Source organism: Panthera uncia (assembly GCF_023721935.1).
Source record: "Panthera uncia isolate 11264 chromosome E2 unlocalized genomic scaffold, Puncia_PCG_1.0 HiC_scaffold_19, whole genome shotgun sequence".
Taxonomy (NCBI): Eukaryota; Metazoa; Chordata; class Mammalia; order Carnivora; family Felidae; genus Panthera; species Panthera uncia.
This window is the reverse complement of record NW_026057588.1, coordinates 1,433,457-1,451,457: the sequence shown is the minus strand read 5'-3', so window position 1 is coordinate 1,451,457 and position 18,001 is coordinate 1,433,457. Positions and strand designations below refer to the sequence as shown.

The window sequence follows — 18,001 nt, the reverse complement described above, 5'->3', positions numbered from 1 at the left end:
TGTGTGTGTGTGTGTGTGTATTATCTATTATCCCTATACAGATATGTGTGTGTGTGTGTGTGTGTGTGTGTGTGTGTGTGTGTGTGTGTGTATATTGCTTCATGTAAATCAAGGCCAGTACAAGTCGTGAGTCTCGTGTAGGCACAAACAAGGGCATATGGAAACATCAGGTGCACACTGATGAATTGCACTTCAAATGTTTGGAGTCTAAGGTTGCACTGCTGTGCTGTTTTCATCATAGCCACATAAATATCCAAGAGGCAGAGGGTGAAGGGAGTAACTCAAGTAAATTATGAGTATATATTCATAAAGTTTTATGTTCTTTGATTCCATCAGGGAAGAAAATTGTTGCAGATGCTTTTCAGCCTTGACAGCCTGAAGATGTATTGTTAGTGTTTGTGTTGAAGTACTATAATGAGACAGGATAGACTTGATCTGATAGGGGGAAGAAAATAATTCATTTAGAGCTTTGAAAAGATGATTACATTTTATTAACGAAAACATAACTATGATAGAATTCTGAGTAAAACAGCATCAGTGTAGTGGTTAAACACAAATCCAGTACCTCTACACTGTATTCTGGTTGTTTTGATGAAGTTCTTCTCTCTGATAATTGCTTTTAGCTCCCCAAAATAAGACTAAATTTTCACTTATCTTTGATATACAACCACTATTTTCATTACAGGGAGAGGATGACTATCATTTCTTCTCCATTATTTCTAGCACATAAGCAGTCCCTGCTAACCTATCATGAAAATCTAAGTCTCTCAATCTTAAAGCCTGCTTTTTCATGCTATCTGGCACAACAGTGGTTTCTGATAATCCAGTGGCCCTCTGTTGTACTGACAAATCTGTAGAAGGGATCCTGAACATACTATTTACATCACTGTTTGACATATATTCTCTGCCCAACCCATTTTCTCATTCAATACCACACAACATTGTATGTTAAAATTCAGTGTTCCTTCAGGATACATGGATAAGAATGATTCTCGTTTAATAAAGTAGGCCCTTTTATCATATTGATCTGCTCCCAGAAACCATCATGGTAACACACAAAAAAAACATGTAATGAAAGTAGAACACCAAACTTCAGGTTGAAAGACATCAATAGTAATGTAGGCTTTTTAAGAAACCTCAAATTAAAAACAAAAAAAAGTAGTTTTAAAAGAAATGGTACAGGGGCACCTGGGTGGCTCAGTGGGTTAAGCATTGACTCATGGTTTCAGCTCAGGTCCTGATCTCATGGTTTATGAATTTGAAACCCACACTGGGCTCTGTGCTGACAGCACAGAGACTGCTTGGGATTCTCTCTCCCTCTCTCTCTCAAAATAATAAAAAAAGATGGCACTTAAAAAAATTTTTTTTAATAAATGGTACATCACTACTAAAGATCACCTTGTTCCATTGACACTCATCTCATGAGTCTTAAATGATTTTGACTTTTAATTACTGTGAAGAATTTAACATCTGAGGTTGATTAATCTTGGACTAGACTTAATTCTCCCTAGTATAAATCCTCTGATACATAGTGTATTGTGGAAAATGGTTAAATGATTCTCATTCATTATGTTTCTTTTTTACTCACATTTTTAAAAAGTTTATTTATTTTGAGAGAGAGTGGAGAAGGGGCAGACAGAAGGAGAAAGACAGAGAGAGAGACAGAATCCCAAATAGGTTCTGCACCACTAGCATGGAGCCCAATGCAGGGCTCAAACTCATGAACAAGATCATGACCTGAGCTGAAGTCGGTCACTTAACTGACTGAGCCACCCAAGCACCCCACCATTCATTACATTTCTAAGGTTCCTTTTCAGTATGAATTCTTTGGTGAATCCTGAGGTCAGACCATTGTCGAAAGGCCTTGCCACATTCAATACATTTGTATGGTTTCTCTCCAGTATGCATTCTCTCATGACCCCAGAGGTGCGAACGTTTGATAAAAGCCTTCCCACACACAATACATTTGTGTGGTTTCTCTCCAGGATGTATATTCTGATGTCTTATGAGGCTTGAATACTGCTTAAAGGCTTTGTCACATTCATTACATTTGTAAGGTTTCTCCCCAGTATGAATTCTCTGATGAATTGTAAGGTTTGAATTTTGACTAAAAGCCTTGCCACACACATTACATTTATATGGTTTCTCTCCAGTATGGATTCTTTGATGTCGAGTAAGACGTGAACACCAGTTAAAGGATTTGCCACACTCATTACATTTGTAAGGTTTCTCTCTTCCATGAATTCTCTGATGATCCCCCAGGCTTGAGCTTTGAATAAAAGCATTACCATGTATACCTGATTCATCATGTTTCTTTTCAGTATGTATTTTCTGATGTCTAGTAAGGTGTACAAGCTGTGTATATGCTTTATCACATTCATTACATTTATAAGGTTTCTCACCAGTATGTTTTTTTTTATGTTTAGTTAGGCTTGAACGCACAGTAAAGGCTTTGCCACATTCATTACATTTGTGAGGTTTCTCACCAGTATGAATTCTCTGATGATCCACAAGACTTGAACTTTGGATAAAAGCCTTACCACATTCATTACATTTGTATGGTTTTTCTCCAGAATGAATTTTCTGATGTTTCACAAGACTTGAAATGTGGATAAAAGCCTTGGCACACACAGTACATTTGTGTGGCTTCTCTCCAGGATGTACATTCTGATGCTTAGTGAGGTGTGAGCACTGCTTAAAAGCCTTGCCACACTCATTACATTTATAAGGTTTCTCGCCAGTATGGATTCTTCGATGAATCCTGAGGGTAGACCACTGCCTAAAAACCTTGCCACATTCAATACATTTGTATGGTTTCTCTCCAGTATGAATTCTCTTGTGATCCCAAAGATATGAACGTTTGGTAAAACCCTTACCACATTCATTACATTTGTAAGGTTTCTCTCCTGTATGAATTCTCTCATGACGCCAGAGGTCTGAACACTTGATAAAAGCCTTACCACATTCATGACATTTGTGTGGTTTTTCTCCAGTATGAATTCTCCAATGGTTTGTAAGGTGGGAATTTTGATTAAAGACCTTGTCACATATATTACATTTATATGGTTTCTCTCCGGTATGGATTCTCTGATGTCTTGTGAGGTTTGAGAACTGCTTAAAGGCTTTACCACACTCATTACATTTGTATGGTCTCTGCTCAGAATGAATTCTCTGATGACTAGTAAGGACTGAATGATGGCTAAAAGTCTTTCCACATTCGTTACATTTGTATGGTTTTTCTCTAACTTTTGTTTTCTGGTGCTGTGTAAGCAATGAAGGACACATAAAAACCTTTCCATATTTATTACAAATGTTGGTTTTGACACTAGGAGGCAATCTCTGAAGTGGCAAAATGGAACAAGTTTTGACAGACTTCTCAACTTGATTACATCCACTAATTTTCTCCTCAGTTTGAAATAATTCAGCCAGATGCGACTGGGAGCTTAATGCAATTCTATTTTCAAAACATTTTGTATACTTGTTTCCTGCATAGATTATATTGGTTTTTATTTTTAACAAATTCTTTATTAATGATTTCCCTTGTTTAAAATATTGATATGTACTTTTTCTTAAAGAAACACTGTGCTTTAAAGGTAAATTAATCCAGGATTTGCTGTCTTGTTTATCTCTTCGACCACTGAGATTTAGGTTATCTGTCACAAGCATTCCTTTTGAATTTCTTTCTTCATATTCGCACTTGCTCTCAAATTCATACGTATTTCCCCAGACTTCCCTGAAGTCAAAATCCTCAAGGCCATGGCTTTCAGGTCTTCCCAAGAGCACTGACTGGTATAATTCTCCATTATTAATGTCTTTCTTTGGTAATAATTCCTTGATCACGAATGTAGCAGAGCTATCTGAAAGATATATAAAAAAAAGTCTTCATATTAACTAGAGTTGCAAGATGGTTGTTAGACTAAAAGTAAAACTTACATTGAAGAAATAAAAACTTCTCAACCAAAGTCTGTAAATGTTTAAGAAGGCAAAGTGAATAGAATCTTTTAATAAAAGATAACATGTATTTCGAATTATATTAAGAGAAACCTACTTTGAAACACTCTATGACCAAATCATTCACATTATGTAAACTTATATAAGTTCTGAAAGAAAGTGTATTCTTTGCCCACCACATCAAAACACACACCAAATGCCAGTAGACAAATAGGTGTGTTGTACTGAAAACATATTATACAAATGCATATTTACAGTATAATTACTATATGCAAATAAATGATGAGGCACAGTTCTACATGAAGTAATGACAATCCATAAAAATATGAATTAGGGACGCCTAGCTGGCTCAGTCGGTAGAGCATGTGACTCATGATCTCGGGGTCATGAGTTTGAGCCCGATGTTGGGTATAGAGATTCCTTAAAAATAAAGTCTTTCAAAAAAAAAATGAATAAGATAAATACCTGGAAGTTACAAACTATAAAAGTAAAAATAAAAGTAATAAGAAGTCAAGAATAATTTAATACATCATTGGAATAAGAAAATATTCTTAATATCTACTCTAAAACTGTCTATGCTGTATGCAGAATAGGCATTTTAGAACATTTAACAATTGGTGAATTGCAGTCATATTCCATACTAGATACTGAAACTCCTAATCTGTAGATGACAAGTTAATAAATGAAATTTTTAAATTAAACCAAGATAAATCCAACAGGTAAATAATAAGTAACCACACTTACACACAATTATAGACTGGAATTCTAATGATTTCTCTCTTAATAACAAGGGAAAGGACTTATATTCCAGAAAGAGCACACAATATGAGAATTGGAAAACATGTTGAGAAAAGCTTCCACATATTCATAGCAGTCTAAGTTACACACATGCCCAGTGGCTTCTGAAATATCAGTTTTCAGATAAATAGTATTGTAAATAACTGGGTAAATAGTAAATAGTATTGTAAAGAACTGGGTAAAAATAACAGCATGAAAATCGTGGAATATTCTAAGTCCATCTCTCTACAAAAACAGCAAGTAAGTTGGCAAAAACTGTCAGAATCAACTTTATCAAAATTCTGGAAACCAAACAAAGATTTATAGCAATCACGTAGGTACTTAAGAAAAAGGCAGCTGATCTCAGTTGGAGAGATTTTAACATTTTAACTTCCCCTGGCCCAATCCCATTCTCTACAGCATAGAGGCAGCCCATGTTCCTGCGTACTGGGAGTGGCAGAACAGACTTGATTCTCTAAGAATTGTGGGTTTTACTTTGATCTGCTTGGTGGCTCACTGAAAAACTGGCTCAAAAAGTTTTGCCTTTGCCGAATTCAAGAGGTGCTATGCCAGGTGGGGTGGGAGTGGTGTCCATTTGACAAGCATATTTAAAGGCAAGTATACTAGCAGACGGCACACTTGGGGCCAAGAGAAGACACTGTGAAGCCAGGGATGAAGGGCTGGGGAGTAAAATGCTTTGGGGAATAAGGGCTTTGAAAAACAGCTACACGTTCCTAGGAATCTAAGTCGTGCACATTCCCAGGGTGGGGCCAGTGCTCAGAAAACACATGAGGTGACCCTGTGCCTCACCTCCTGCTAACCTTCAGGTCGGCAGAAGCAGGAGGTAAAGGCTAAGACCCCACTGTAAACCGCCAAGCTGAGTTTTGGGTATTCTCAAACAAACGTACAAAGTCTATTTCCAAAGACTAGGAGTTTCTTGCTTTTTGGTTTTTTTGGTTCCAGGTGTTTGATAAGTTATGCGTTTAATCACTAGCTCACCACTAAGCAAACCAGATGTGACAAAGAATACAGACTTTACAAAACTGACTCAGAAAAATGACTAAACAGACAACAGCAACTGCAGTAAACAACAATAAGCAATGCTGAGGTGTGGGTATGGGTGGGGGAGAATGTGACTTCCAGAGTTGTCATAATACTCAAAATGTTTAACTTAACATAATTATAAGGCAGGCAAACCAACAATAATGTATAGCCCATACATAGGAAAAGAAGCAATTTAACAAAGATTGTCCCTGAGGAAGCCCAGACATCAGACTTTGCTAGACAAAGAATTTATGTCACTATTTTGAAAGAACTATGCTTAAATAACTATGAAGAGACCATATGCAAATAACCAAAGGACCCAATGACAGCAATATTTCTCAAAACTGAGAACATCAAGAAAGAGGCAGAAATTATAAAAAGGAACCAGAATCGACATTCTGGAGCTGAAAAGTACAGAAACTAAAATGGAAAAATCCCTAAGGGAGTTTAACACCAAATTGAACAGGCAAATTGAACAAATTAAGTCCACTGAGATTACTCAGTCTCAGCAGAAGAAAAAAGCATGAAGAAAAATGAATGGAACAAGAGACTTGTGGGGCACTTTCAAGTGTACCAACATAGATCATGGGAATCCCAGAAGGAGAGGACAGAATGAAATGGGCAGAAAAAATATTTGAAGTAATAAGGCAGAAAAATTCCCAAATTTGGTGAAGTACATAAACCTACAAACATATCCAAGGAGTTCAGCAAGGCCCGAGTGAGATAAACTGAAAGATGCCCACAGTGAAACACTTCATAATCAAGTTGTCAAAAGCCAAAGACACAGAACCCTGAAAGCGGCAAAGGTAGTTCCTCTGGTAAAAGAGATCGTCAATAAAATTACCCAATGATTTCACACCAGAAACCGTATGGACCAGAAGGCAACGGGATGACATTTTCACAGTGCTAAAGAGAAATAAAGGTCTATTAAGAATTCTACACACTTCAAACTATCCTTCAAAAATAGAAGAAAACTTAAAACGTTGCCAGAAAAACAAAACAAAACAAAACTGGGGAGTCCCTTGCTGGAAGACCAGTCTAACAAAAAATTAGTAAAGGGAATGCTTGAGGCTAATATGAACGAAGAAACAAAAACGCGAATCCACATCAAGAAATAAGAAACAGTAATAAAGACAGTAGACTGGTGAGTATAAGGTTAGTATTGTGTTTTCAATTTGTCACTCTTTTTCCCTATTGATTAAAACAAAAACATCAAACAGTATTTAAAATCTGTGATTTAAATGTGAACCACTGATGGTCACACAATATATATACAGAATTTGTGACAGCAGCAGAGGAGAGAAGGACAGGATTTATAGAAGCAAAGTTTTTAGGGGCGCCTGGGTGGCTCAGTCGGTTAGGCATCTGACTTCAGCTCAGGTCATGATCTTATAGTCTGTGAGTTTGAGCCCTGCATTGGGCTCTGTGGTGACAGTGCAGAGCCTGGAGCCTGCTTCAGACTCTGTGTCTCCCTCTCTCTCTGCCCCTCCCATGCTCGCGCTCTGTCTCTCTCATAAATAAACACTAAAAAAAAATAAAAAGAAGAAAGTTTTTAGATACAGGCATACCTTGGAGATACTGTGGGCTCAGAGAGCAAAGCGAATCTAATGATTTTTTTGTTTTCCTAGTGTCTGGAGTATCAGAAAAAACAGAATTTAAGTAAAAATTGTTACGAGACAAAGGACAATATATATTTTAAAAAGTATAACTCATTAAGGAATTACAGCAAATACGAACATATACACAAGAGAACCCCAAGATATATGAAACAAATATTTATAGAATTGAAGGGAGAAATAAAAATAGTTGTAGAAGAGTATTTGGAGACTTCCAGACCTCACTTTCAATGATGGAGAGTACAGCCAGACAGAAATTCAGGAAGGACACAGACAATTTTAGCCGAGTATAAACCAGCAAGCACTGACAGACGTATATGGAGCACCCCGCCCATAAGAGCAAAATACATTCTTCCCCACTTGCACGTGGGACATTCTCCAGGACAGACCATATATCAGTCCATGAAGTAAGTCTCAACAAATTGAAAAAGAGTGAAATCATACAAAGTATTTTCTCCAACCACAGAAGAATGAAACTTGACATTAGTAACTGAAGGAAAACTGGAAAGGACGTAAATACATGAAGATCTTTAAATACTTAAAAAATCCCATGGGTCAAAGAAGGTATCACACAGCAAAGTAGAAAATACTTTGAGAGAAAAGTAACAAAAACACATAACATAGCGAAACTTACAGTATAGTGTGGTGTGGACGTGCTTATACTGCTGCTGAGTCAAAGCAGTTTCAGGGCTGGATTGAGAGACCCACCCACCCCCGTGACACACACTCTGACGTAGGGCAAAAGCAAAACTGAAGAAAGGGCCTGAAGAGGCAGACAGCTCTGGGCCCACAGATGCTGATGTTTTCCAACACCAGGAGCAGGTCTCCTAAGCACACAGATTGAGGATGATCCTAGAGAAGTCCTGATGCCAGGATTGGGGAGGCTTCAGCTCTGACCCGTGTGGACTGGGAACAAGAATGGAATGAGAAAAGAAAGAAAGAGAATGAGAATGAGAAAAGAATGAGAAAGAGAGAACCCCTTAAAACCAGCCCCCTAGTGCCCTTCATGGTCAAGGAACAAAAGAGGTCACAGGGGCATGGACGCCTGGCTGGCTCAGCAAGAGGGCGTGCAACTCTTGATCTTGAGTTTGTAAGATCGAGCCCCACGTTAGGTGGAGAGATTACTTAAAAATAAAATCTTAACATTTATTTATTTTTGAGAGCATGAGCTGGAGAGGGGCAGAGAGAGAGGGGGATACATAATCCGAAGCGGCTCTAGTCTCTGAGCTGTCGCACGGAGCCCTACGTGGGGCTGGAACCCACAAACCAGGAGATCGCGACCTAGGCCGAAGTCCGACACTTAACCAACTGAACCACTCAGGTGCCCCAAAAATAAAATCTTAAAAAAAAAAAAAAAAAAGAGGTCATGGGGCACTTAATGGAGTGCTACAGGTCATGGCCAAGATTTTGCCTTGGTCTTTGCATGAGCTGGGGGTTAGGAGGATGCATTTCTACACGTCTGAAGAAGGGAGTGATGAGGGGAAGGGAAGCAAACTTTACCTCTGAGAGCTCACAAGAAAGACACATTTGTTTTCCCACAGAACTCCCCCACTGGCGGAGAGTTCCCCAAACACCATTAATGGTGCGGCCTCCTCTCTGCCCTTCTGAGCTCTTGCCTATGTTCCCACCCGTTTGGTTTTTTCACTGTTTTCACCTTGCTCTCCAGTCTGGGGCTCTTTCCCTTGCTCCAAAATAGAGATATCATTCAAGACAGAAAGAGAGATTCCTGCTTATAAAAAGAAAGGAATGAAAAAAAGGAATGTGATGTGATGTGTCTTTTCCAGAATCCAATTCCAGCCCTTTGTTCAGCTGAGGAGAGAGGATGTTACAGATGTCTAGAAAAACATTCCACAGGCCTCTTCACTCTCTCCTGAATGCTTATGGAATATTTTTAAAACATAGATATCCGGCTCTCTTTCAAGAACTACTGAGTCAGAAGTACACGGATCTAAGTGGATCCAGAATGAGACATTTTTTAAAGTTTGCCATAAGGTTTTGTTCTTCCTCAACTTCTGGAGGCACCACTAATCTGGGGGGGGGGGGGGGGCAGACCATCTGACGAAAGGGGGAGTGGAAGGGGATGCCGCCTCATAAAAGTTCTCATTTCAAAATGAACCCAGCCTCAATCTCCATCAAGCAGAGCAAGGGCTCCCAAGAGACTCACTGGGGCAGATCCCGACTTCTGGAGGGACATTTTCCTCGCCCAGGGAGACCAGGTTCCTGTAGTTCTCCAGCATCACGTCCCTGTACAAGGCCCTCTGAGCGGGGTCCAGGCACACCCATTCCTCCTGAGAGAATTCTATGGCCACGTCCCTGAAGGTCAACTGTTCCTGAAATGAAAAACACATTTCACCACGGATCCTTGGGGGTGAGTTCTCCTGTTCACACAAAATATGAGCGGGAGAGCAGTGTAAGGCCCGATTCAACCAAAGTGAATGTTCTGACATATCATTTTGGGCAAGAACAGGTAACTGTGAGCAATTCTTAGGTCCCTAATTTTGTTTCATTATATTTTTCCATCAGAGGATATCGAATCCACTACATCACTGTAGATTTCCCATTTTTGTGGACAATAAAAAGAACAATATAAATGAAAAATATCCAACACACGGTTGATTATATGGACGCCATACACCTGACGTTCTCCTAAGTGACAGTTCTACACACCTAGTGGATCTAGAGCACAAGAGGTAACTTCAGGTGTGACAAACTATATGCAAAAATATAAATACATGTTTTCATTTAAAGTCAGACATTTAGCCATTATGGAATGTATGCATCAAATGGAGTTTATTCCACTAAAAACAACAAAAAAAGGATTCAGGTTGATGAACTTTACTAATGTACATTAATTGAACTAAATAGAACACAGGTTGGTCACAGCAGATCTTTGAAGAAATATTGGATGATTAAAAATAAAAAAAAAACCCAAAAACAAAAGGGGCGGGGGGCGCCTGGGTGGCTCAGTCAGTTAAGCATCTGACTTCGGCTCAGATCACAGGTCATGATCTCTCGGTTCCTGAGTTCAAGCCCCGCATCTGGTTCTGTGCTGACAGCTCAGAGCCTAGAGCCTGCTTAAGAATCTGGAACTCCCCTCTCTCTGCCCCTCCCCATCTCATGCTCTGTCTCTCTCAAAATATAAATGTTAAAAAAAATTTTTTTTTTAAATCATACCAAACAGGACATCTGAAACGTTTTTATTGAGGAGGAACTTTCCACCAAGCATCACAATCCACAGTAAGCACTGGAAGCATTTCCACCAAAGGTGAGGCTGAGGTATGAGGGCCAGCCAGGCTCCTGCCATTCACCGCTGCTCTGGATGCCTAAGCTGGGCCCAGCTGGGGGGAAACACTCATTCCCATTAGAAGTTGCACTGAGGAACCTATTTACAAGACATTTCCCAACCTATGTGAAGGACATAACAAAGACATGACCAAAAACTGACAAACCTAATTCTTTTTGTTTTTTAATTTTTTTAATGTTTTTTTTATTTTTGAGAGAGAGAGAACACGAGCAGCAGAGGGGCAGAGAGAGAGGGAGACATGGAATCTGAGGCAGCCTCCAGGCTCCGAGCTGTCAGCAAAGAGCCCAACGCGGGGCTCGAACTCATGAACCACAAGATCATGACCTGAGCCAAAGGCAGATGCTCAGCTGACTGAGCCACCCAGGCACTCCCAAACCTAATTCTTACTGGAGGTGTGGTCACATAAAGACCTCAGTGATTTAGAAACTCAGAGCAATTCAAATGCAGAAGAAATGTGGGATTTAAAAAAACGAAACAGTGGCCATTGTGCTGAGGAAAAATAATTTTGAAAAGAAAAATTAAATGGAGAGATTTGCCAAAGAACACATGAACCTATTAATGTGTGTGTTACATGAAACTTTACAATCAATGAAATAACTACAAGATATATACAAAAAGCCAATTTAAGGAGATAATTTTAAGAAAAGAGTACTAAATGGAACATAATACCTTGAGATCATGCTAGCTCAGATCTGCCTAAGAAAGATCAGAAAGTAGAGGGCAAGAAGGAAAGATTTACATTTCACTGCAAAACACTGATGAAGACACAAGGCTGTGTGTAAAGAATTAAGCCATAAAACAGCCCTTAAAAATATATCAAAGGAGAACAGCAAAGTATGAAAATCCAGGTTTTATTCCCACAAAACTAATGAAAGTTACAAGTAGGTGGAAAATGGAAATACAACGGATTGTCAATTTCTCCCCAATTTTCAAACACAAAGAGATTACAGTACCAATGTTGCTTACATCAGGGGGGAAATCTCACGTGTTGTTGTGGGATGGGGTACTTCGTAGCTTTAGGAGACCATATCGGACAGAATCTATCCTAATGTGAAATGCACTGTCCTTAACCCAGTAATCACACGTTGAGTTGTCCGACCCAGAGAAATCCTGAGACATCTGCAGAGAGGCCGGCCTACTCCTACACAGCCACCGTGGCATTCTTTACATCAGCGAAAAATGGCAAAGGTCCCCGTGTGTCCCCATTAAGAAAATGATCCAATGAGGCTCTAAATGAGCAAGCTGTGTCTGATTGTGTTGATTAACATGAAAAGAGTGTCTAGACATGCTATGTAAATTTTTCTAATTTGCATAATAAAATGTTACGACAAACTTCATCGAGATTTCCTAAAATTTTATACCAGTGTTAAATGCATTTGTATCAGGTTTGAACTGACTCCTGCCACAGAACTGACATCGGTTCCCTGTGGAGACATGAAGGGTGGGGATGTGACAGGGAAGGGCATCCCCTTCTGACTACATCTTCGTGCCTAAGTTGCTTCTTGGTCTGGAGCTTATTCAATCAACCAATCAATACATGTCACTCACTCATGTGATGTCTAAGGTCAATGAGATATAATACTTAAAAATAATGGTGGAACCAGATGGCTACAGCCCCTCTGATGGTGAAGATAAAGCTCTATGCTCCAGATCTGGGCTAAATTAACACCATTTTCATCTAAAACATCCGCCTCACAAGAGCTGCTGTAGGAACGCCATGGTCTCTGTGGGACAGATGTGCTGAGAATGATTTTTTTAAAACCTTTACCATTGATTAGGTTGACTCCACACTGTAAAACCAACTATGGAATAAAACATCCACTATCACGGATGCTGATTTCTGAACTTGATTCTAAATTAGTAGTTTGGAACCATAAACACCATGGTGCACTTGTTTAGCTCTGAATGCATTACAAGGTCAGGCAGAGCTGCTTTCTTCTTACCACTCTTCTTTTCCAGAATCTTCCAACTCTTCCTACACATGAATCCAGGACTTCCACACACGGCTTCTTTCATCCTGGTCAACAGAGAGCCTACTATGTGTCCAGAGGCAGCCCCTAAACACCCCCTGCAGCCCAGCCACACTGACACCACCCATCTCCACTCACCTGCTGCGAAGCCCCTCAGGATGTGCCCAGTGCAGCCCCCTCACAGGCTCTGATCCCTGGGTCACTACGAGCTGGACCCAGGGGAAAGGCCTGGGGGAGTGTGGACAAACACTTCAGATTCAGACAAGGTTAGCAAGTCCAAGAAGGGCCTTGCAGGAATGAGAGACAGGAAATCGACCTAGGATATGACTTCACCTGACAGACGGCCATTCCCGACTCCTTTCCTTTGCTCTTCCTCCCTTTCCAGGATTCTTCCTCAGGCAGGATCAGGCTTGGGAATTCAATCCTAAGTGTCAAGAAAATGCAGCTTAACACTTTGAGTCAGTCTGGGTCCTTCCTGTCCTGCATCCTCACACGGGAAGGCCTCTCCGTGTGAAAACACAGGGGGTGCCCCGGGACAGTGGACTCCTCCAGAGGCCAGCAAGTGACCTTCCCACCCTTCTTCTTCAGAACCGGCTCCCGCCCTGGTGAAGCCCCCGCACACGGCATCAGTGGGGACCTGGGCGGGACCTGACCCTCCCCTGCAGGTCACAGGCCCGCCCTGATCACACCCCACGCAGAGCAGGGCCCCCGCACCTCTCCCTGGGTCACGAGCTGATGTCAGCCTCAGACATGCAGCACCACAGCCTTGGTGCTCAGCACTGGAGACACATCAGAAACCCCCCAGGCACTTTAACTAGGACTGAGATCAGGCCCTGTCTCCCCTTGGCCATTTGAAGGGAATCTTTGGGAGGAACACAAGAGCTGTATCTGCAGACAGCCTCAGATTTACAGCGTGAAGCTGGGTGGAGCACACTCAGGAGGCCCACCCAGCACATCCCCCTTCTGGCTCTGGATCCCCAGGGGCCTTGCTGTCATGAATATCCAGCCAGTGGAAGGGGAAGGAGCAGGAAAGAGATGCCAAGGAGGCACTATGGACCAGAATTGGGGGTGGGGGCGTGGCTGGAATGTTAAAGGGAGCGGGGGCGAGAAGGCGCCACTGAGAGGTGATATCAGAACAAAGACCAGAGGAAAGAAGAGATTTTACCACCCGCACGTGAGGGGTCAGAGACTTCGAGGCAGAAGGACACCCATGTGAAGACCCTAAGGTGGTGGTGTTCTGAGCTCCAGGAAGGACAGAGAAGCCTGTGCAGCTGGAGCAGGGTGAGTAGAGGAGACAAGGAGGTAAGATCAGAAAGTATTAAAGGAAGCAAATCAGAAGGGACTGCATTCTTCAAAATGTCTCCCATACCTCATGTATTCCCTTATCCATTTTGAGTAAACATCTGATTTTTTATTTATTTTGTCCTAAGTTAAAACACTAACAAGTAATGTCTGTTTTGCAAACATGTCAAGATGCCCATCTAAGCCCAGGAAATACCGGGTCACCCTATATGCAGAGGCAGACTGCAAGGGACAGGTTTGGAGGAGTTTGGGGGGGGTCACTGTTGGACATACTAAGGTGAAGATACCAGGCTGTTGTCCCAGCAGAGACATCGAAGAGACAGCTGGGTAAAGGCCCCTGGTTTCAGGGGAGAAGTCTGGTGGAACAGTGAAAGGAGACATCAGTGTTGAAAGTCATGAGATGGGGCGAGGGGGAAAGGCAGGAAGTGAGAAGGGTTTCAAGGCCTAAGCCCAGGGGTGCTCCTGCAGTCAGAGACCAAGGAGTTAGGAGAAACAGGCACCGGGAACGGACGCATGAACATGGAGAAGAACGTTAAAACAGGTAAGTGGTAGTTTTACTTGTAAAAAACTAGTGTGATGTGGAAGCCAAGAGAAGAGTGCTTCAGAAAGAGGAGCCTGGTGTGCTGTTGCTGGGACCAGCGTGAAGAGAAGGGGAAGCCAGTTCCTGGACTGAGAAGTGGGGAGGTCCCTGGTGACTCGGACATGGAGAGTCTCAGCGGCGCAGTGGATACGAAACAGAACTGGAACCAAGATCTGAAGCAGAGTATAAACAAGTGTTTAGTGTATTCTCTAAAATGGAGCACACCCCAGGGCACTTACCACCACGGGGAATGCAGCTGATGGAAGGTTCTTTATTTTAGAGATGCGAGAAAAGGGGCGCCTGGGTGGCTCAGTCGGTTCAGGTCATGACCTTACCGCTTGTGAGTTCGAGCCCCGCGTCGGGCTCTGTGCTGGCAGCTCAGAGCCTGGAGCCTGCCTCGGATTCTGTGTCTCTGTCTCTCTCTGCCCCTCCCCCACTCTCTCTCTGTCTCTCATAAATAAACACTAAAAATTTTTGTAAATAAAAATAAAGATGGGAGAATGTAGTAAAAGCCTCTTTTTTGTGTATTTTTTTTTTTAAAGATGGGACGATATCGCCATATGTATATGCTGAACCAAATAAATGCCTGGAGGTAAAAATTGATGAGCAGGGTCCAAAGGATCCTGAGGCTGTCGTACTGTTGGACCTCACAGCCGTTCTGCAGCTGTTCCCAGAGACCCACCTCCAGCAAGCCTGCCTCAGTGAAAGCACCCACCTCCTGGGCCCCAGTCCCCCACTGTTTCCCTTCTTGACTCAGACACTCCTGCGGGTTCCCATGCTGTTTGTGCTACACTCCCAGCGGACACCCCACACACAATATTACACGACAGAACCTCCTAATCAGCTACGCACTTTGCCCAAAGATCCTACGCCATGTTCCTAATACCAGTCTTTTATTTTGGCAGGAAGACACACACCAACCCAGGATTCGACACGTTCCCTCTTGGAGACCATACCCCAACGTCAGGCACCTCCATGACGCCATAATACAAGAGCAATGTCTGCAATGATCCACATACTCCCAACTAGACTCCAGTACCTTCTGGAACACCCCCAACTGTCATCTGTATCCCACAAAACACATGTGATGCCTTCAGGAATGCTTTGCCTGAAATAATGAGATTTTCCCCACCAAAACCACCACAGATTACCCCCCAAATGGTGACATTTTCCCGTTAAACCCTTATGGGTCCTAAGAGACCCCACAAGTCAACCACGGAAACACTAGCTGCACTTCCTGAATCCACCCCTCAGGATTCAGGCACAAACTGCCCCACAGCTGTCAGTCTGGCTGCTATTGCTGGACAGCTCACTCCCTCCTTGTAAACGGCCTCTTCACCACAGCACCTGGCTGACCAGCCAGTGTCCAATGTCCGGTCGATGCAGGAAAGAGAAGGCTTTTCCTTCCCTCACATTGGACCAACTCTGGAAGGTCACCCCACCTGCAGAGCTCTAGGCTGTCGCCATACAGTGGAGCCTGGATTTTTGTCCCGAGGACAACCAGAAGCCAATGAAAGGATTAAAAGCCAGGGAATTCCCTCCCTGCTCTGTTTGTCCCTCTGCTGTCTCTGTCACTGTTGCCCCTCTTTCTGTCCCAGCACCACCTCTATCTGCCACGGCCCCAATGAGCTGTCTGAGCCTTTATTCCTTCCCCACTCTCATTCTGATGTGCCTGCTCCTTGCTGCCCCACTTCCATCACCGGTTAAGATCTCTCTCGTCCAGTGTGCTACCCTTCACCTCTCTGGAGATACCTTTTAATCTAGATTTCTCTTTCTTTTCTCCCTCTACTTTTCTGTGGTTCACTCCACTCTTACTCTCTCTCCACATCCACCTGCTCTTCCCTGTTTTACTCTCTTTCTTTCTTCCTTTCTCTCACACGTAGTTTTACTCATTCTCCCTCAGACTGTCCCTGCTTCGCCCCCAACCCTGACACTCACAACTGGAAAAAAAAAACCCTGACACTCACAACTCTGCCCGCGAAGAACACTTTCCAGGGCGGCTTCAATAGTGGAAACACACCACGGCAAACACAGCCGGTGGATGCGAATCGTGCGGAAGAAGCTCCCAAGGCTGTGAGTACAAAGTGGAGTACTAACGGGGGAGGGGCCCGGCTCCGGAGGTGGCGTAGGTGGAGGGGGTGTCCGGAGAGGGGTGGTGCCTGCAGAACCGCAAGGCCAAGGAGACGTGGCTTCTGGGTCTGCACTAGCGCCTGGAGGAGACGAGAGAGGAGCAGCCTGGGGGCCAGAGAGGGAGGACGCGAAGGGGAAAGGGCCAGAGCGCGCGGAGTCCCGGGAGGGTTTTCAGCAGGAAAAAGACGCGGCAGGAGCGGTCTACCTGGACCGAAGGCGGACGGCCGGGGGCGGGGACGCGCCTCAGAGACTTTAACTCGAAATAGTCGTCGACCCCCGAACCCGCGGTGGGGCTCCCAGGCCTGGAATATCTGACGGTCCTGCCGAGAATCATCGGGCGCAGCACAAGCGCCTGAAGGGGGTTTTATCGTACGTGGTGACCCCCGAACTGCGGGTGTTGCGGCTCGGAGGCCGGGGACGGGCAGGTGTATCGCAAACACCAGTGGTGAATCAGAAAAGCTGACACGGACCCACCGGAGGGTGTCCTTAGCTCCGTTTCCGGGTCTGCGGGAAACTGCGCGTGCGCAGCGTGCGGCGGGGGGGGCCGCCCAGGGACGGGCCTTGGACAGTGGCCTGGACTGGACAGAAAGTGAGCGGCCGAAGGGGCGTGGCCGAAGTAGGCGTAGGGTCTGGGCCTCCGTCCCGCCCCTGGACGTTTCTCCGCACTTTCAGCCCTAAAGTGCCTTACTCCCTGCTTTTGAGTTTGTTTGAATCTCTTTGGTATCTCGTGGACCGAGCGGCCTCCTGGCTATTTGAAGTTAATATTTCAAACAACTTGAAGTAAAAGATTAGAGTTGTGAGAGCCACTTATATTAGAAGCCGAAATGTTTTCCTTTTTTAAGTTGGAAATGGTGTAAGTCAAAGCTCTTTTTGCTGGCGGGAGGTATTGGGGAATACAATTAAAAATAAAATCATCTCCCAACCCAGCAATCCTCTCCACAAAGGTAGTAGGAAAGAAAACTTTTCATTAGTGAGTAAGCTTTAAACCAGAATGTGACATGCATCACAGGCAATCTGTTGAGAGATTGCAAAGATAAATCTTACCCTGTCATAGAAGACAAGCAAGCGGATACGACCGATTACATACATGTTCTCAAGAAAGATAATAAGTTGTCCTCAAGAAGACATGACGACACCATTCGTCACACATAGCTCATCCTAACATTATCAGGTAAGCAGAGTGGCCATTTGTTTTAGCTAATTGGCTTTATCCAGAGAGAAAACAAACTTCTCATATTAATGACTGGAGGGAGTTTTGAAACTGGGAGCAAGGCACCTGCTGAGTTAGGCACCTATCTTCCCGCAGGAACTGGGAGGAGATAAATGT

The 18,001-nt window shown here is 43.2% G+C and overlaps 1 protein-coding gene across 1 annotated transcript; it reads right to left on the bottom strand.

The window, feature by feature from the left end:
• Positions 1-473: 473 nt before the first annotated feature.
• LOC125915625 (zinc finger protein 677-like) lies at positions 474-18,001 on the bottom strand. Its single transcript, XM_049621557.1, has 3 exons — positions 16,880-18,001; positions 9,553-9,718; positions 474-3,857 (listed from the first exon to the last, which is right to left on the bottom strand). Exons 1-3 carry the CDS (start codon positions 17,006-17,008, stop codon positions 1,801-1,803), a joined length of 2,352 nt encoding a protein of 783 aa, XP_049477514.1. The 5' UTR covers positions 17,009-18,001; the 3' UTR covers positions 474-1,800.